The following is a 21910-nucleotide window of genomic DNA, read 5'->3' as shown; positions in this document are numbered from 1 at the left end:
TTTTTCTCCTAGGCTGAAGTGAGAGTAACAGAGTTCAGGAGGAGGACAATCTATCATGATAAATGGGAGTTTGTTGAATACAGCCCGGCAGCTGCTGATATCCCAGAGGGGGAAGTAACTGACAGCATGCTGTGGGAAGATGAATTTTGGCAGACAAATGCAGGTTGGTGGACGGAGAATGCACAAACTGCCACTCAAAGCCTGGGTGAGTTACTGGAAATATTTCAAACCCCAGAGGAGAGAGACAGAAATCCACTACTGCAGAGGGAAGCTTGCAGCCCCTCTATTGCAGATCAGAAAGCCTTTCAGATCCTGTCTTCCCCTGCCAGGGACTCCAGTCCTGAAGACAGAGGGAATCCCAGTCTGAGGTCTCTGCAGCAATGGGGAGTTTGGGAAACCCAGCAGGCAGATGTTCCACAACCTCTGAACTTTCCACAGCTAATAGAGGCCTTACAACAGCTTTGGGTGGTACAGAAGCCAGGAGATCAGCAGCTGGTACAGAAGCCAGGAGATCAGCAGCTGGTGGGAGAACAGCCACAGCAAGGAGATTGGCCACAGCCCCCAAACATGCAATCCCTCGGCATAAATCTGCAGCCAGGTTGGGGCCAGCAGCAAGGAGATTTGCCATTGCCCCCAAACGTGCAACCCCTGGGCATAAATCTGCAGCCAGGATGGGGCCAGCAGCAACAGCCAGCATGGGGCCCCAACAGCCTATAATTGCACCACTTTTCAGAACAACCTTCGATGGGGACCCAGAGAAGCTGTTTTTTTCCTCAACCAAGTGTATTCTCATTTGATTGTTGGGCCTATCTCTGCCCAGACCTGGGGGCCATGGTGGATGTGATTGAGTCCAATCTAGAGGGAGAAGCATCCGAATGGCTGAACAATTTATACAATAAGCAAGCCCCCGAATTGGAGGACCCCCACCTTTTCCTCCTAAGGCTGAGAGAAAGATTTGAGGACCCGTCTATTGCTCTTAAAGCAGGAAAACAAATACACAAAATAAAACAAGCCGGCAGGCCTGCCCTGGAGTATGTGTGAGAGTTTTGCAAGATTGCAGGTCGAATAGAGGGGTGGCCAGAGCAGTCCCTAATCCATCACTACATTGAGGGATTAGATGATCACCTCTCTCAGGCCTGCATCTATCGAGCTGTACCTGATCAGCTGCGAGAATGGTACCAGGCAGCGGTGAAGCTAGACGTTCAGTTCGCCCGCTATAAGCCTCCCCCACCTGAATCTGACCAGCAGCCAGAGCAATCCGAACAACAATCACCCCCACAAAACCCTCTGACTACTGCAATGGCTGAAAAACCCAGGCCACCTGCAGGCCCATCAATTAAATGTTTCTGGTGCGGACAGAAGGGACATTGAGCAGCAAACTGTCCAGTCCCCTACCCCTGACTGCAGAACAGACTGGAACCAGAGATGAGAAGGAAATCTGCCCAAGGGCTAATGAGAAAAAAATCCAACTGGGTCACGCAAGAACCTGTTGCCCAGATTACATCCCCCACACAAGAGGACTCCGGGACTCTGGGTGGACCCGCCCCTGCTCTACCCTCCTTTGACAGCAACGATGAAGGAGAGAAAGATCCGATGGTAAGTCGACAAATCCCACCTTTTTCACTGGCCGCCAAACTTATAATCCCTAATTCTGGGGCACAAATGGACGTAAACATGCTAATTTATTCTGGTTGCACCCGCTGCACCTGCTGCATTATTAGTCTGCCGTTTGCCATGAAAATGGGCATATGGGCAAAACAGCTTTTCAAATCTGTGAGGTTTGAGCACACTGATAGCTCCCTGATGGGAGGGACTCTTGTCACACAATTAACTGAGCCCTTATGCCTAGAAATAGGTGCACACTGAGAGTTTATTTGCTTCCTAGTGACTCCAAAAATGATGGAGACTGTGATCCTAGGGCTAGCCTGGTTAGACAAATGGAAGCCATTTATCTGGTGGGAGAAAGGAATGAGAACTGTGAGACTACCTATAAGGCCTGATCCCCCCATTGATTCAACAGATGTTACTGGGCATCTTAGGCCACCCAGTGAGTGAGTGCACATCACTGCCTCACCACCTCCAGGTGAACCAGTCATCCCCAATGAATACTGGGACCTGGCGGAGGCATTTAGTGAAAAAGAATGTGATGCCCTACCCCCTCGCAGACCCAATGACTGCTCTATTGAACTGGTGCCAGGAGCCAAACTCCTACGACCGAGAATGTATGCCATGTCCCCCCTTGAAATGGAAGAGATGCAGTGATACATGAACAAAAACCTAGCAAGGGGGTTTATTGAATGGGCCAAATCTACTCTGGGAGCCCCTGTGTTGTTCAAAGAAAAAAAAGATGGGTCTCTTCATCTCTGCATAGACTATGAAGGTCTCAATGCTGTGAGTGTGGAAAATAAATACCCCCTCCCCCTCCTAAAGGATTTATTAACCGATCTGGCTAAGGGGAGTGTCTTCACTAAATTAGACCTGAGAGAGGCATATTACCAAGTGAGAATAAAAGAGGGAGACAAGTGGAAAACTGCCTTCAACTGTCCTATGGGAAGCTATCAGTTCAAAGTCGTGCTACTTGGACTATAGGGGCCAGTTTCCATGAGTTATTTTCTTTAACGCACTATCCACTCAGCCTGGAGTGGATGAAATGGTGCAGATGTGGCATGATGGATCATGTTGGCCTGCAGAAAAGCCTGAAACTCAAAAGAAATGAATTGGGGTCCGTTGTCAGGGACAAGGACATCTTGAAGTCCATGAGCAGTGAAGATCCCTCTCAACACCTGGATGGTCCTAGTAGTAATAGTGGAGGAGATTGGAACAACCTCTAGCCATTTGGAATAGCTGTCCACGAGGAGAAGGAAGAATTGCCCCTGAAAGGGCCCAGCGTAGTCGATATGAACCCTCGACCAAGGGGCTTGTGTCTCCTCCCATCTATGTACAGGGGCCTGAGGCATTTCAGGCCTGGACTGTTGGCAAACAGTGTACCCGTGGACCTGGGCCTCGATCTCTTTATTGAGCCCTGGCCACCAAAGATGGCTGCGTGCAAGCACTTTCATTCTGACTATTCCCAGATGTCCCTCATGCAGAGAAAGCAAGACTCTAGTCTGCAATGAGACCGGGATGACTACCCTGCTACCCCATGGGATACACCCCTTGAAGGTGGATAGCTCGGACTTCCTCTTCCAGAAACTCTGGAACTCTGTGCCAGGACATGTGTCAGGCCATCCTGACAGCACCCATGTCAGCACGCATGTAAGCATGTGATCAGTGCTGTTTCAGCAGCCCCATCCCTGGCATTGAGGAGAGACTCAGGTAAGTCCTGAATGGACAGTATGTGGTGAGCTGGAGTAGGATCTGACTCCACTAACTGTAGAGGTAATCTGCTGAGGCCATCTGCATGGCCCATTTCTTTGCCTGGTTTGTAAAGCAGTGTGTAGTCATATGCAGACAGGAAAATAGACCATCTCAGCATTCTAGGAGAGATGACATGTGAGGTTTGCTTATTGGTTGTGAACAACCCCAGCAGTGGTTTATGGTCTGTAAAGACCATGAATTGGCGGCCATATAAAAAGTCATGGAATTTCTTTATGCCAGCCACTATAGCCAAGGCCTCCCTCTCTATCTGCACATAATTACGTTCAGCAGATGATAGGGTCCTAGAATAGTAGGCTACAGGGACTTTTGTCTCATAAGCCTTCAACTGGCTCAACACAGCCCCAATCCCATAAGGGGATGCATCACAGGCTATGCATACAGGCAATTGCTCATTGAAATGCGCTAGAACCACATTTAAAGATAGCAAGGCCTTGACCTCTGCAAAACTCCTTTCGTGGACCTTTGTCCACAGCCATGGAGCCTGTTTATCCAAGAGCCAGTGTAACGGCTCAGCCACTGCAGCCTTGTGAGGGAGGAATGAATGGTAAAAGTTTAACAGTCCCAGAAAAGTCTGGAGTTTGCTTTTGGACTTGGGACTTGGCACCTGCTGAATTGCTTTAAGCTTAGATTCAGCAGGATGGATGCCTTCAGCATCAATACAGAACCCCAGAAACTCTGTTGAAGTGACCCCAATTTTACATTTGTCTTGCTTTAGCTTCAGCCCCGCTTGGTGGAAACGCAGCAAGACAGCTCTAAGCCTTTCAGCCAGATTTTCAGATGATTCCCCAGCAATGAGGACATCATCAAAGTACGGGCAAACACCTGGGATATCGCGGAACATTCGCTCCATCACACTCTGGAAGATGCCAGGGGCTACATTAACTCCAAACTGCAGCCTTTTGACTTTGAACGCTCCCCGGTGTGCTACAATTGTTTGGGCCTCAGCCATTGCCTAATCAACTGGTAATTCTTAATAGGCCTGAGCCAAATCAAGTTTAGCAAAAATGCAACCTCCCTTGAGGGAAGCCAGAATGTGGTTCACCATGGGCACTGGGTATGAGTGCTGCTGCAAGACTTTGTTAAGTGTACACTTATAGTCCACACAAATTCGGACTTCTCCATTGGCCTTCAGTGGTGTTACTATGGGGGTTTCCCATGGACTGCTGTCCACAGGTTCTAAAATGCCCTGCTGGAGCAGCTTGTCCAGCTCTGCATTGATTCTATTCTTCAATGTGAAGGGCACCTGTCTAGGCTGACTCCTAATGGGTGTAACGGCTGGCTCTAAATGTAAGGAAATGAGAGGTCCCTTGTACAAGCCAAGCTCTGAACTGAACACATCAGCAAACTCCTTGCAAACTTCTGCAAGGCCGGTCATTTGCAGACTGTGAAGTCCAGTCACTTGGATTCCCAGGGCCTCAAACCAATCGAGTCCAATAAGATTCGTATGATCACTCCCAACTACCACTACATCTAAGAATCCCTTGAAGTTCCTACGCTGCACTTGGATCATGGCTTCTCCTTTTACACTGACTCAAGAATTCTGAAAGTCAGTGAGAATCAGATTTGACGGCCCGAGTTTAACTCGCTGACCACTTCTACAGCAAATCTTTTTAAAAGTGTCCTGCAAGATAATCGATAAAGTGGACCCAGTGTCCAACTCCATCAATAGGGGAACTCCTTGCAACCTCACATCAATGTGAAACTTCTTCCTAAGCAGCCTATGAGCCCCTGTTTTGAAAATGCTTCTGCGCAACATGCAGAAACCCACCATATGTGTCTTCTGCCAGCTTGTCCTTCTGGCAACCCAAACAGACAGAGGCAATGTGTCCTTGCCTGCCATATGCCCAGCAAATGGCAGAGTGGAAATGGCAATCGGAGCACTTGTGGCGTCTTCCACATCTGAAACAGCGAGGGAATAAAGTCGCCTTGTCAGAATGTTCTTGAGGCCTCTTCTCCACTGGCTGCTGTAGTCTGTCCACCTCCATCTCTGTATCCAGTTCAGATTCTTCTCGAGTGATCTCTTGATGGACGGAGACCGCCATTGGAGGGTTCTTGGCAAGCCACAAGGCCTTCACAACTCTGCCCACTGCTTCTTCGGCTGCAATTTCTCTTAAAGCATCTTGGAAGGAGACCTCTTCTTTTGCAGCTCACAACTTCTCAATCCACAGACTAAACGATCCTGAAGTCTCTCTTCCAGATCCTTGAATTCACATGACCTAGCTGCTTGTCGTAACACAGCAATAAAGTCCACAGCAGACTCACCAGGCTGCTGGTCCCTCTGCTTGAATGTGTGTCACCATGCAATCTCCGAAAGCTTCAGTTCAAAATGTTCATGCAGCATCTTCTTCAACTCAGCATAAGTGGCGGATTCAAGTGGTGCTGGGGCGACCAGATTTTCCACAATATCAAAAGTCTCCTGCCAAGAGACACACAATAATGTAACAGCTTTAAGGCCGTCTTCCTTCACTTGATTTACTTGGAAGTAATTCTCTACCCGAGCTACACAGGAACTCCAGCATTCTGGATGAGCTGTGTCGAATTCAGAGAGATGACCGATTTTGGACATCGTTGCTATCCGGTAGCCTCGACAATGCCTCATGCTGCAATGGCTGAAGAAGGGGTCCCTTTGCCGAGCTCTCCTCCAGCGTTCTCATACTGGCAGACAGAGTCACTTCTTTGGGACGCCGGACTTCTCAGCTCTTCAGGCCTTCCATGGTGAGTCAGCCTCTCTTTCGTTGTTTCATTTGCAGCATGATCCCACTTTCGTCGCCAATGTTCTGTTTCTCTCGCAAAGGCATTGAGATGAGACAAAGAAGTAAAACAGTCTTCTCTTTATTTTCTCTAACAGAACCAAAACAAAATGGCATGGATTGTTCTTATACCCCCTTGCAGGGACAGTCACAGCCAATCAATGCAAGGCATTTCTCCCTCCTTGTGCATGTGCGCAAGGCAGGAGATAGCCTGTCTGGTCCCAGGCATTCACATGTCTGCCTGGGTCTTTCTACAGTCTCCTGCACCTGCTGAATGACTCAGCAGGCCCAGGACATAATAGGCATGATCTAACAAAATGAAATGCAATGGTAAAAAAGGTAAGGCTCTGCATTTAGGCAAGAAAAATCAAATGCACAGGTATAGTATAGGTGGTACCTTGCTCAATAGTAGCAACTGTGAGAGGGATCTTGGAGTCCTAGTGGACAATCACTTAAATAGGAGCCAGCAGTGTGCTACAGCTGCCAAAAAAGCCAACACAGTGCTAGGCTGCATTAACAGAGGGATAGAATCAAGATCATGTGAAGTGTTAATACCACTTTACAATGCCTTGGTAAGGTCACATTTGGAATACTGCATCCAGTTTTGGTCACCACAATGTAAAAAAGAAGTTAAGACTCTAGAAAGAGTACAGAGAAGAGCAACAAAGATGATTAGGGGACTGGAGGCCAAAGCATATAAGAAACGGCTGCTGGAATTGGGTATGTCTAGTTTAATGAAGAGAAGGACGAGGGGAGACATGATAGCAGTGTTCTAATATCTCAGGGGCTGCAGAGCTTCATTGCAAAAGAAAAGAAACTTGCTTTGCCCATTGGGTTATAGCTGACTTGCAAATAAGGGCTCAGCTGCCAAATTTATTTGATTGTGCACTTTGAATCCCAAAATCTAGAGCTGTCTTTGAATGGGTGTAGTTTTGTGTGAAGTACTTCTGATTCACAGTTAGTCATAAATATGCCAAATAAATGGAACATGTCTGATGTTGTATCCCCACTCCCAACCCATGGATGCCTATGCTTTGGAAGCAATTTAATTATGAAAAGTCTTTTAACATATTATGATTGAAAACATAGATGTATAGTACATACCTATTTTTGTTTGTTCAAATGATATTATGTTTTAATAAGAATTTATACTGGAATAAGTTCTTTTCAATTCTCTATTGAATAGAAATCCATTGTTCATAATCTGCATTTATCAAGGCTTTGGTTACTTTTTGTTTTAAGTTCTCAACAGCCAAACCAAGTGGGGAAAATAGCTGTCAGTTTTTCAAATTTCATTAAATGCTAATTTAAAAATACTTTAGATTTTGAAGGAATGATAGATATACCATGGTGAATAAGCAGACTAATAAATAGAAAAAAGAACTGTTGCAAACATTAATATAATAACATTATCAATTTAATACATCATCAATTGCATTAATCATTAATAATCTTATATGTAGGAACAAAATCTTATTTTGTTGCCAAATAAATCTGTTATAAATTTTGGGTGCAGTAGAAAGTTTCTAATTATATTCAGTAATTATATTTCAAAGTATTTGTATTTCAGTGCAGTTGGTGTAAATGTAGTCATATTAATAAGGGATTACCATATAAATCATGGAAAAATTTATCAACAACTTTGCTTCTAATTTTATAGAAGGTTTCTCATTTAATGTTGACTCCTTTCTCCTGAATTATTAATATACATAGTTGATTTGTCTTCTCAAAATGTTGCTTTATTTAAAATATTTAAAATTTTGTTTGAGGAAATACTTTGGATCAAGTAAATGCAATGGATTCCTGTGACTTAGGAGGGACAAACTGCTGCATTTACTTGACTTTATATCTCCAAATTATATTCCACCCATGATATAATGAACATTTCTTAGATAAGTGGACATCAATCTATGCCACCAATTTATAACATTACAATACTGGCTGTGCAACTGAATGTACTGTATATAATAAAACATTAAGAAATCGGTAGAGTTAGCTAATATAGACCATGATTCAGTAGATGATTTATTTGTCAGCTCCTTAAAATAAAGACAACATTTAATCTCATGGTAAAATGACAGGTAATTAATTTGGTACTCTTTTCAGGTGATTTAAGAGCTGCAATTTTATGGCACTTTGGAACCACACTTAAGACTTTAAAGATAGCCTTATCTTTGGGAAGTATGAAATATGAAAAAAACTATTCAAAAATGTAGATATAAATCTTTATTATTGACCAATCTTTAGTGGTCCCATGTTATTCCCAAACCATTTTTGTGTTTCCAAAAATAGTGCTGCCAAAATCTGATGATAGCCCAACAATAGTAGCATAATTTTCTTCTGATTTTCATATGAAGTATAAGAAAGCTTAGATTCTGATATTTTGGAAACTTTCCTAATGGAAAGAAAGAAAAAAATGGTCCTTTGTGCTTTAGTGGTGTCATTATCCTTAGACATTTTTTAAAAATGAAACTTTAAAACAAGCCAAACAATTAACAATGGTATAATAAAATAAACCTTATTCCTAAAATCTCAGCAGAAAAGCAGCATCTTCACTGGATCCCTAAGTGCTAACAATGAGTTCCATTTAGACCTTGATGACCAAATAAGAGGGCTGTTGAAAAGGCTGCCTCCAGGCTCATAGCTAAAAGACTAACAAGGCACCTTTTCTTATGATAAATACTTAGAATAATGATTAAAAATGTTACACAGATTACAATCCATGAAACTACAGAATAGCCAGTTTGATTCAATACTAGGTGGTTTTCAAAGGCAGTGTCATTGGTCTGATAGACAATACCAGTAAAAGAGAACTCCAAGGCAAAAAAGTTTCCTTAAAGAACATATTTATTTTGCTACATAGTATTGGCACAATCAAAAGTGAAACCAAGACTGAAGTTCCATCCCAAAGGTTACAATGTTACAAAATTGATCTTCCCACCCCAGTAATATATCATAAACCACACTCCCCAATTAACTACTTCAGTGGGCTTTCTAATGGAAGCTTCAGTCTGCCAAGATGCAATCAGCAATGACCTTGGTTCCCACAGAACAATTTATTGTTTTGACTAATCTAAAAAATACCCATACCCCCTCCCAATTCTATGGCAACTGAAAACAAAAGGAAAATGGCTTCAGCTAAATTTGTTTGTAGTGTTGACAGTTGAATCCCCAAAAGAAAAGAGAAATCCTGTAAATGAAGAAGAGTTAAAATTAGGAATTGCCTCAAAGTTTATTAGGATGCTTATTTAAAAAAATCTACGTATCAATTTTTCAGCTTTTACATCAGTACTTTTTACTTAGGTGACCAAAGCATTGCCCTGCTGCTTTATGCTCTCCAGGACTCCAGTTGGCCTTAAAAGAGCTTTGCAAGCCCTTGTCCAGTATTGCAATTACAATAAACTGGACATAAATTATGAGAAAACAAAGATTATGGCTTTTGCAAAAAGGCTAAAATTGTTCTTATGGTATTTAAACAGCTATAAAATAGAGCAGGTAACGACCTTTAAGTACCTAGTGGTGGTCATCCATGCCACTGGCTCACAAAAAGCACATGGAGAATATGCAGCTGCCTTGGCCAATGATCAGCGAACGCCATCCTTAAATTTTTCCGCAAAAGGGAGGATACTATGTTCCAGCTGCAATTAAGCTCCTTCTGGCCAAGTCACTAGCACAGCTTCTCTATGGGACCCTGCTCAGACCCTCAGCTTCGTGTTTCATATCATTAGAAAGAGTTCAATCCAAATTTATTAGAACAATTCTCCAGATGCCACGTTGTGTCTCAAATGCATTTCGGTGCCTGGAGACAGGATTGATAAAAGTCGAAGCAAAAACCTGCATAGTTTCCTTAAATATCTGACTAAGGCTTAATTGCTTTCCGCAAGGCCTTGCTCCATTAATCCTCCAAGATAAATTCTCTTCATCGATCAAGGTAGTCAAGTCCAATCTTGCCAAACTAGGCTTCTCTTCAGCCTCAATACTCAAATTGGACTACAACCAAGCAAAACAAATGTTGTGACAAAGGGTAGAGGACATTGAGAGGCAAGCAAACTTAGGTTTAGCTCCGCTGTTTCTGGCTCCAGACTCTATTAGATATGTTGTTACATCTGCCTGCTATCTTAGTCAGTTGGAGTCAGTAAACCACTGGAAAGCTTTTTCACTCTCAAGGTGCCATGCGTTTCCATCGGCTGTCTTGTACAGCAAGTATAAAAAGACACTATTGTTTGAAAGACTCTCTCCTGTGGCTCAGGAGAGGTGGAGACTATTGGATGCATACTCTTTCAATGTTCCTTCTATAGAGCTATTCGGAAAAACCATATCCTCCCCATAATCGATAGGTATCCTGGTTGTTCGGAAAGTATTTATCTACAGTGGCTGCTTAAGGATGAGCAGGCAATGATCACAGCGCAGGTGGCTAGATTCTGAGCAGCAGCATTGGGGATTCGTCAGAAACATAAATATTTTAGATCTTTTTAATAATCTTTTAAAATTAATTTTATTACATGTTTTTATTCAATATTAGACCATACTCAATGTATTTTTATTGTCAGGTCAGTATGATTCAGTCTCTCTGAAAGTAGATAGGCTTTGTTATACTGTCTGTAAAACTAGGCAGATTTTGAACACTCATTGATTACATCATTAATTGTAATATATTGCTATGCCTTCTTGTGTTCAGTTCTGTTTAGTTCTGTTTTACTTCAATGTTTAATTTTATGTATTGGCCTATGGCTGTAATAATAAACTAATAGTATCTATCAGCTAACTAAGGTATGTAGGAAGGACATCACAATAGTAATGGTGGACTTTAACTACCCTGACATCAACTGGGAGACAAACTCTGCACCAAGTGGAAGATCAAACAGGTTCCTGGCAAACCTAGCAGACAACTTTGTCTCCCAAAAAGTAGAGAAGGGAACTAGGGGATTAGCCATTTTGGATCTAATTCTCACTAACAAAGATGAAATGATAGAAAGTGTTGAAGCCATAGGAACCTTGGGAAGAAGTGATCATGCAATATTGGAATTCAACCTTATGGAAGCACAAGCAATAGAACACAGTCAAACTAGAGTCTTGAACTTCAAGAGAGCTAATTTCAATAAACTTAGCGAGGGCTTGGGAAGGATTCCCAAGGGATGAGAATCCTCAAGGGGAAAACAACTCAAGAAGCTTAGGAAATTTTGAAAAATGAGATAATAAAAGCACAGTCTAGCATAATATCAACAAAGAGGAAAAATAACAGCTCTCAAAAGAAACCAGCATGGCTGCATAAAGAACTCTCTGAAAAATTGAAAGATAAAAAGGACAAGTATAGAAAATAGAAAGAGGGGCACATAACTAAGTCAGAATATCAGCAAATATAGGGGGTACCTTGCTCAATAGTAGTAACTGTGAGAGGGATCTCAGAGTCCTAGTGGGCAATCATTTAAATATGAGCCAGCAGTGTGCTGCAGCTGCCAAAAAAGCCAACACAGTGCTAGGCTGCATTAACAGAGGAATAGAATCAAGATCACATGAAGTATTAATACCACTTTACAATGTCTTTGTAAGGCCACACTTGGAATACTGCATCCAGTTTTGGTCACCACAATGTAAAAAAAGATATTGAGACTCTAGAAAGAGTACAGAGAAGAGCAATAAAGATGATTAGGGGACTGGAGGCTAAAACATATAAGGAACGGCTGCTGGAATTGGGTATGTCTAGTTTAATGAAGAGAAGGACGAGGGGGGATATTTGTTAGCAGTGTTCCAATATCTCAGGGGCTACCACAAAGAAGAGGGAGTCAAGCTATTTTCCAAAGCGCCTGAAGGCAGGACAAGAAGCAATGGAAGGAAACTAACCAAAGAGAGAAGCAACCTAGAACTAAGGAGAAACTTCCTGACAGTTAGAACAATTAACCAGTGGAACAACCTGCCTCCAGAAGTGGTGAATGTTCCAACACTGCAAGTTTTTAAGAGGAGACTGGATAGCCATTTGTCTGAAATGGTATAGGATTTTCTGCCTGGGCAGGGGGTTGGACTAGATGACCTCAAAGGTGCCTTCCAACATTATTATTACTATTATCAATCATCGCACAGTCAGCCAGATGTTCAGACTGGACCTGGCATCTTGTCTACCTATCGAGTCCCTACCCAGGACCTGGGATAGGCAGATGTAGACGTTTGATGGTATTACAGGTATCGTCGCAGGATGGAAGCAGTTCCTAATAAGGCCGCCTTTTGCAATTGACTAATAGCAAATTTGTCAATGCCAATGGTGTTCAAGTGGTGCTCCAGTTGTTTTGGGATTGCGCCCAAGGAGCCTATACTATTGGTACTACCCTTGCTTGCTTTTGCCACAGTCTTTCTATTTCTATTTGTAGGTCTTTGTATTTTGTTATCTTCTCCAGTTCTTTCTCTTCTATTCTGCTGTCTCCAGGCACTGCCACGTCCACTATCCAGACTTTTTTGTCTTTCTTATCGACAATTGTTAAGTCTGGGGTGTTATGTTGCAGGTGCTTGTCTGTTTGAATTCTGAAGTCCCAGAGCAGTTTAATTTTATCATTTTCTATGACTTTCTCTATTTTATGATCCCACCAGTTTTTGCTTACAGGCAAATGATATTTTTTGCAGATCTTCCAATGCACCATTGTTGCTACTTTGTCATGCCGCTGCTTGTAATCAGTCTGTGCAATCTTCTTGCAACAGCTTACCAAGTGGTCCACTGTTTCTTCAGCTTCTTTGCATAGGCGGCACTTACTGTCTGTTGCTGTCTTCTCAATTTTGACTTTGTATGCATTTGTCCTTAAGGCTTGGTCTTGTGCAGCCAGAATTAGTCCCTCGGTCTCTTTCTTCAATTTTCCTGCTCTTAGCCATTGCCAGGTTTTATTATTATCTGCTTTCCCAGCTATTTTTTTCATGTATTGGCCATGTAGTGCTTTGTCTTCCCATGCCTCTATTCTGTTCTTCATTTGGTCTTTCTTGTAGGCCAGTTTGGTCTCTCCAGTAGTTAGTAAGCCTTCCTGATATACTAATTTCAGTGCATCTTCATCATTGTTCTTCAGATATTCTTCCAAAGCCATTTTTTCTTCTTCAACCATCTGATGTACTTGTAGCATTCCACGCCCACCTATTTGCCTTGGTAGATAAAGTCTATCAATGTCACTGCGTGGATGAAGGGCATGATTCATTGTCATTATTTTTCTGGTCTGCCTATCCATTGCTTTTAGTTCTGCTTGAGTCCAGTCCACTATTCCAGCTGTGTACCTAATGACTGGGATTGCCCAGGTGTTGATTGCCTTTATGGTATTTCCTCCATTGAGTTTGGACTTTAAGATCTTCTTCACTCTCTTGATGTATTCACCTCTAATCTTTTTCTTGACTTCAGTGTGCTTGATGTTGTCAGCTTGAAGGATACCCAAGTATTTGTAGTATCTTCCTCATCCAGACTCTTAATGTTATTTTCGTGGGGCATCTTGATTCCTTCAGTTTTCACTATTTTTCCTTGTTTGATAGTAAGTGTGGCACATTTGTCCAAGCCAAACTCCATTACAATATCTTGGCTATATATACGGACAGTGTTGAGCAGCGATTCTATTTCAGATGATGTTTTTCCATACAGCTTCAGATCATCCATGTAAAGGAGGTGGGATAGTCTGGCAGATGTTTTTGATGTTTGATAGCCATGTCCTGAGTTATTCAGTATTGTTGACAGAGGAAACAGTGCAATAACAAATAGTAATGGTGATAATGAATCTCCTTGAAATATTCCTCTCTTGATATTAACCTCTCCCAGCTTTTCACCATTGATCTGCAACTGTGTCTTCCATTGTGCCATCGATCTTTGCACAAATTTTCTGATGTTTCTACTGACTCCTGTTATTTCTAGGCACTTTATTATCCAATCATGTGGCAGAGAGTCAAATGCCTTTTTGTAGTCAATCCATGCCACATTCAGGTTGGTCTTCCTTCTCTTGCAGTTTTCCAAGATCATTTTGTCTATTAGGAGTTGATCTTTTGTTCCTCTGCTATTGGGGCGGTTTCCTTTCTGCTCAGGTGGAAAGAGATTGTTTTCAACTAGATGCTGTTGTACTGCATCAGCTACCACACCAGTTAGTAATTTGAAAGTTGTTGGTAAGCAGGTAATTGGCCTGTAGTTACCTGGTGTTGCCCCTTTTGCTGGATTTTTCATTATTAGGTAGGTTTTCCCAGTTGTTAGCCACTTTTCAATTTCTCCTCCTTGTAGTATATTGTTGAATTGCTTGGCAATGAGTGGGTGTATAACAGTTAGATGTTTCAACCAAAACCCATGCAGTTCATCTTCACCTGGTGCTGACCAATTTTTGATTTTCTTTGCTCTTTTTTCTACCATTTTTGTTGTTATTACTAGTTCTTTCATTTCAACTTCTGTTTTATTTGCATCCACCTCTTTTAACCAAGCTGCATCCTTGTTGTATTTCTTTGGGTTATCCCATATCTGCTTCCAGAATTGCACTGTTTCTTCCTTGTCAGGTACTGACTGATTCCTTGCAGTTTCTCCATTGATGGATTGGTAGAAACGTTTCTGATTGGATTGAAATTGGAGGTTCTGCCTATAGTTTGCAATTCGAGCTTCATATCTACTGATTTTCCTGGCTATAGCTGTTATTTGTTGCTTTATTATTTCCAGTGCTTCCTTGATCTTCCTTGTTTCTAAGTGGTATTTCTTGATTAGGTATTCTTTGGTCTTCTTGTTCTTCAGCTTCTTTTCTTTCATCTGTTCTAGCTTGCTTGCATGTGATCTTAACTTGCTGATCTTATTTTCTAGTCTAACCTTCCATTTTTCTGGTGCACTGTTTGTTTGTTTTTCTTTTTTGTTGATTTTGCATCCCAGGTATTCTGTTATAACTGCAGCTGTGCTGTACATTAGTTGGTTTGTTTCTTGCAGTGAATTGGTGCTTATACTTGATATTGCAGTATTTGCATCTTTTAATGCTTGTGCTAGCTGTTTCTTTGGAACAAGCTTCAATGCAGGCAGCCTTATTCTGTTGTTTTTGTGCTGTTCTAGATGCTCAGTTATTCTTTGTTTCAATTCTTTTATTTCTTTAGTTAGAGGGTTTTGTTCTTCCTGAGGAAGAGGTGCCTGGTTTCCAAATGAGAACAGTTGTATATCTCTGCTGGATTCCTTCACTGCCAACTCCCCCTGGTTTGCCTCTACATTCTGAATTACTTCTGGTAAGGCTTTGATTTCTTTGCCCTGGGTAAACCTTTGCAGTTCGTCCAATTCTGTTTCTGTAAATACTTTATTTCGTGTTATAAATCGGCGTTGATCTGCTAGTCTCTGTTCTGTTATTTCTGATTCTGGATGTTGTTCTTTCCAGAACTGGTGCATTCGTTTTAGATATCCTCGTCTTGTTGGACTTGATCTGTAGTAACAGATCATTATTTCTTTGTTTTCCATCACTGTGTATCTGCGACGGGTAAACACCTTTTCTTCCAGTAGTTCTGCAGCTGCTGGCCCTGGTTGCTCAGCCAACAGTCCTGAGTCCTGTAACCCATTTTTCACCAGATATCCAGGAACTCCAATATCTAGTGCGGACCTTGTTAACCCAGGCGACGTCCGAATTATTGTTGTTGTTGTTGTTATTATTATTATTATTATTATTATTATTATTATTATTATTATTACTATTATTATCGATCATCGCACAGTCAGCCAGATGTTCAGACTGGATTTGGCATTTTGTCTACCTATCGAGTCCTTACCCAGGACCTGGGATAGGCAGATGTGGATGTTTGATGGTATTACAGATATCGTCGCAGGATGGAAGCAGTTCCTAATAAGGCCGCCTTTTGCAATTGACTAATAGCGAATTTGTCAATGCCAATTGTGTTCAAGTGGTGCTCCAGTTGTTTTTTTTATTTATTTATTTATTTATTTATTTATTTATTTATTTATGTATTTATGAGACTTATATACCGCTTTAAGTGCAAGCACTCTCTAAGCGGTGTACACCAGCAAGCAATGTATATATATATTTACATTGCCCCCAACAATCTGGGTCCTCATTTTACCTACCCCAGAAGGATGGAAGGCTGAGTCAACCTTGAGCCGGTGAGATTTGAACCACTGACCTGCTGAACACAGTCAGTTAAAGTGGCCTGCAGTACTGCACTCTAACTGCTGCGCCACCTCGCCACAAGGGGTGCAATCCCTTGTTTTGGGATTGCACCCAAGGAGCCTATGACTATTGGTACTACCCTTGCTTGCTTTTGCCACAGTCTTTCTATTTCTATTTGTAGGTCTTTGTATTTTGTTATCTTCTCCAGTTCTTTCTCTTCTATTCTGCTATCTCCAGGCACTGCCACGTCCACTATCCAGACTTTTTTGTCTTTCTTATCGACAATTGTTAAGTCTGGGGTGTTATGTTGCAGGTGCTTGTCTGTTTGAATTCTGAAGTCCCAGAGCAGTTTAATTTTATCATTTTCTATGACTTTCTCTATTTTATGATCCCACCAGTTTTTGCTTACAGGCAAATGATATTTTTTGCAGATCTTCCAATGCACCATTGTTGCTACTTTGTCATGCCGCTGCTTGTAATCAGTCTGTGCAATCTTCTTGCAACAGCTTACCAAGTGGTCCACTGTTTCTTCAGCTTCTTTGCATAGGCGGCACTTACTGTCTGTTGCTGTCTTCTCAATTTTGACTTTATATGCATTTGTCCTTAAGGCTTGGTCTTGTGCAGCCAGAATTAGTCCCTCGGTCTCTTTCTTCAATTTTCCTGCTCTTAGCCATTGCCAGGTTTTATTATTATCTGCTTTCCCAGCTATTTTTTTCATGTATTGGCCATGTAGTGCTTTGTCTTCCCATGCCTCTATTCTGTTCTTCATTTGGTCTTTCTTGTAGGCCAGTTTGGTCTCTCCAGTAGTAGTAAGCCTTCCTGATATACTAATTTCAGTGCATCTTCATCATTGTTCTTCAGATATTCTTCCAAAGCCATTTTTTCTTCTTCAACCATCTGATGTACTTGTAGCATTCCACGCCCACCTATTTGCCTTGGTAGATAAAGTCTATCAATGTCACTGCGTGGATGAAGGGCATGATTCATTGTCATTATTTTTCTGGTCTGCCTATCCATTGCTTTTAGTTCTGCTTGAGTCCAGTCCACTATTCCAGCTGTGTACCTAATGACTGGGATTGCCCAGGTGTTGATTGCCTTTATGGTATTTCCTCCATTGAGTTTGGACTTTAAGATCTTCTTCACTCTCTTGATGTATTCACATCTAATCTTTTTCTTGACTTCAGTGTGCTTGATGTTTTCAGCTTGAAGGATACCCAAGTATTTGTAGTACTCTTCCTCATCCAGACTCTTAATGTTATTTTCGTGGGGCATCTTGATTCCTTCAGTTTTCACTAGTTTTCCTTGTTTGATAGTAAGTGTGGCACATTTGTCCAAGCCAAACTCCATAACAATATCTTGGCTATATATACGGACAGTGTTGAGCAGCGATTCTATTTCAGATGATGTTTTTCCATACAGCTTCAGATCATCCATGTAAAGGAGATGGGATAGTCTGGTAGATGTTTTTGATGTTTGATAGCCATGTCCTGAGTTATTCAGTATTGTTGACAGAGGAAACAGTGCAATAACAAATAGTAATGGTGATAATGAATCTCCTTGAAATATTCCTCTCTTGATATTAACCTCTCCCAGCCTCTCACCATTGATCTGCAACTGTGTCTTCCATTGTGCCATCGATCTTTGCACAAATTTTCTGATGTTTCTACTGACTCCTGTTATTTCTAGGCACTTGATTATCCAGTCATGTGGCAGAGAGTCAAATGTCTTTTTGTAGTCAATCCATGCTACATTCAGGTTGGTCTTCCTTTTCTTGCAGTTTTCCAAGATCATTTTGTCTATTAGGAGTTGATCTTTTGTTCCTCTGCTATTGGGGCGGTTAGATGTTGTTGTACTACATCAGCTACCACATCAGTTAGTAATTTGAAAGTTGTTGGTAAGCAGGTAATTGGCCTGTAGTTGCCTGGTGTTGCCCCTTTTGCTGGGTTTTTCATTATTAGGTAGGTTTTCCCAGTTGTTAGCCACTTTTCAATTTGAATTTTCAATTCAATTTCTCCTCCTTGTAGTATATTATTATTATTATTATTATTATTATTATTATTATTATTATTATTATATTTCACTATTGAAAAACAATTCCAGGATTTTAGGACATTACATTACATACATTTTGTCTTTCAGCACCAAATGCAGCCAGTCTTTCACCAGCTGGCTTGGAGGACTTCCTCGGATTGAACTGCCATCAATCTGTGATCTACAAGGGTCCCCTCTTTATTTGTCGCCTCTGCGGGGTGACTTTAGGCTCTTTTTGGGCCCCCAGCAGGATGAAATCATATGCGGGAAGCAGAATCCTGCTTTCCTGCATCTGTCTCACTCTGATGCAAAACTGGTAGTTCCAAAGGCAAGCCATTCCAAATTTCTCCTTAATTCTTTGGCTCTCTCTTTGATAAATTTCCATCCATTACTTCCCTAGTCCTTCACTTCATTAGACTAGACATAACCGGTTCTCGCAACCGTTTATCATATTCTTTACTTCCAGTTCTTTAACCATCTTTGTTGCTTTTCCTGTGCTCTTTCTAGAGTCTGAACATCCTTTTTTATCATGGCAACCAAAATTAGATAACAGAATTTCAAGCATGGACTTACCAATTTAAAGTGGTACAATTGCTTTACGTAATCATGACACTATCCCTCTTTTGATGCCACTTAGACGGTATTGGCTTTTTTGGTAGCTGCAGTACACTGCTGATTCATACTTGTGGTTCTCCACTAGGACTCATAGATCCCTCTCATAGTTATTGCTGTTGAGCCAATTATTCTGTAGTTGGTTTTTCTTGTCTAAGTGTAAAATCTTGCTTTTGTCACTACTGAATTGTACATTGTTGGATATGGCCCAATGTTCAAGTCAGTCAAGTTCCTTCTGGATCTTGAGCCTATCTTCTAAGTTGTTGGCTATTCCCCTGCAAATTTGATGAATTCCAGTTCTATTCCCCCATTTAAACTATTTATGAAGATATTGAGGAATACTGGGCCTAAGACAGCACCTTGGGATATTCCATTGCTTGCTTCTCTTCATGTAGAGATGATTCCCCTGAGAACTACACATTGAGTGTGTTTGGTCAGCTAGTCAATCTATCTATCTATCCCACATTTTTCTATCTTATTAAGAAGCAAGCTGTGATTTATTTATTTGTATCCTGCCATTATTATTTTTACAAATAACTCAAGGTAGCAAATGTATCCAGCACATCTTCCTCCAATTTTTCCTACAAAAACAACTCTGTGATGTGAATTGGGCTGATTAAATTATATTTTGATTTATGATATTAATTATAATTAATATCATACATATTATTTATATAATTAATGTTATATGTAATATATTAATATTATATTAAAGTGTTATTCAACCTAGCAATACAAATGATATAGTAGATAAGAACATTAATCACCATAAAAATAAAATATAATAAATCAGGGTTCCCACATTTGACTAAGTAAGGAAAAATTAATTTCCTTAACTTCTAGGGAAGAGGTGACAAATTAAAGATTTTCTAGACAAAGAGAAGACTTGGAATTGCCCCCAAATCCTCCACATAGTTGGTCCTCATAAGGAGATTGCAATATAGCTTTATCTGATGGGTTTAGAACTCTGGGATAGGAGGGATACCATTTTAGCCCAAAACATGGTCATTTCCTTTATGGACATAGGGTTAGCATACTTCCTTTTCTAATCATATTTGGAAATTGCTTCTTAACTGCTTTTCAGCTATTAGGAACATTTTGATGGCCAAATCTTAAAATACCAGATAAATTTCCTTCAATCTTTAGTGAAATAAGTTGTAAATATATATTTAAAGACTTTTAAAAAATGTTTTTGAGGGTGGGGTGGGGAGTAAAGGGCAAAAGAGCAATTAGAACATTTATTTTAGAAACTTATAAATGCACTAATGGATTTCAATTAAGATGCTGAAATTAATTATAAAAATCCTTTCTGTGGAAAAATACTATTATTTGAATTATTTAAAAAAACTGAAATAGGATTATGAACTTTGGTCATTAAAGGATTATATAATTTACATAGAGTATATTTAAAGGGGAAAACATTTAATTTTCACTAATACAGAATATGGACCAATATTTGTGTCTAAAAGATGTTATAGAAAAAAAACAAATTTTACTAGACAAGACTTAGGCTGATCTGAAAGTGGATTTAAAAATGAAGGCTACAAGAATATATGGAAAAGATGCTGCATTGGATATACAAATGGAGTAAACAGATCTGCGAACATTTAGAAACAAATAAAGTTATAACTAGAAGCCAGCAGGGTTGTTAAAGACAGATCTTGCCAAACCATTCTTATTTCATTCTTTGTCAAAGTGACTAAATTAGTAGACAGTGAAATGCTGTGGACATGGTATACTTAGACTTTAGCAAGGCATTCCACAAAGTAGACCACAACCTACTTCTTGGTAAGCTAGAAAAGTATGGGATAGACAGCATCACCACTAAATAGACTTTTAAATATAAATTTGGAGATAACACTAAGTTGGCAGGTATAGCTAACACCCCAGAAGACAAGCTCAGGATCCAAAAAGCCCTTGACAGATTTGAATAATGAGCCTACCCAACAAAATGAAATTTAATGTGGAGAAAAGAAAGATGCACCTAGGCAGGAAAAACCAAAGATATAAATACAGTTTAGGCTAAACCTGTGAGAAGGGTCTTGGAGTCCTAATGCACAATCACTTAAACATGAGCCAACATTGTGCAGCAGCAGCCAAAAAAGCTAATACAATTCTTTGTTCTATAAACAGGCATAAAACATATTAGTACCATTTTATAAAACCTTAGTAAGACCTGGAATAATGCATCCAGTTTTGGTCATCACATTACAAAAAAGATGTTGAGAGTTTGGAAAAGGTGCAGAGAAGAATAACTAAGATGATTAAAGTCCTGAAAACTAAAACATGAAGAATATTTGCAAGATTTGGGTTTGGCTAGTCTAGAGGAAAAAAGGACTAGGGGTGACATGATAGCAGTATCCCAGTATTTGAGGGGCTGCTGTAAAGAAGAGAGGGTCAACTTATTTTCCAAAGCACCAGAGGACAGGACAAGAAACAATGTATGGAAACTAATCAAAGAGAGAAGCAACCTGGAATAAAGAAATTTCCTAACAGTGAGAACAATTAATCAGTGGAACAGCTTGCCTCCAGAAGTTGTGGCGGCTTCATCACTGGAGGTTTTTAAGAAGAGACTGGACAGCCACTTGTCTGAAATGCTATGGGATCTCTCCTGCCTGAGCAGGGAGCTGGACCAGAAGACCTCCAAGGTCCTTTCCAGCTCTATTCTATTCTGTTCTGTTCTGTTCTGTTCTGTTCTTACAAAAACAACTTGTTAAACTTTTGAAGTGTTTCATGATAAGGAAAATGGGACAAATAAAAAGAAATTTTAGACTATTATTTGAATAAAGTAAAGATCAAAATTGTTAAAAATATAATTTTTTATAGATAAGAGATGGAGAATAGGAAGATGTGACAAGGAGGAAATCATTGCTATATATATTGTATTTATCTTTACTGTATTCCTATTTTTTATTTTATGTTTTTCTTTTCTATTTTCTTTTTTCTTCATCTTTTTTATTTTTAGTTTGTATTAATTTTTTTCTTTTTAATTGTAAAGGTTAATGAAATTAAATTTAAAAAATAAACAGTTTCTTATAAGTCCCAACAGTAAGCTTTCAT

The 21910-nt window shown here is 40.4% G+C and overlaps 1 protein-coding gene across 1 annotated transcript in view; it reads left to right on the top strand.

Annotated features, from left to right (window-relative positions):
• The first annotated feature begins 5975 nt into the window (after positions 1–5975).
• LOC120318119 (ephrin type-A receptor 5-like) overlaps positions 5976–21910 on the top strand; it is a 129245-nt gene continuing 113310 nt past the window's right edge. Inside the window, exon 1 of the mRNA XM_039365403.1 lies at positions 5976–6093. Within this exon, the coding sequence (XP_039221337.1) occupies positions 5976–6093 (118 nt within the window). The remainder of the gene's footprint in view (positions 6094–21910) is intronic.

The sequence above is a fragment of the Crotalus tigris genome, unplaced genomic scaffold (assembly GCF_016545835.1).
Source record: "Crotalus tigris isolate CLP2741 ecotype Arizona unplaced genomic scaffold, ASM1654583v1 scf7180000020070.306587, whole genome shotgun sequence".
NCBI classification, from domain to species: Eukaryota; Metazoa; Chordata; class Lepidosauria; order Squamata; family Viperidae; genus Crotalus; species Crotalus tigris.
Note: the sequence above shows the minus strand (reverse complement) of the source record. Positions and strands in the feature narration are given on the sequence as shown.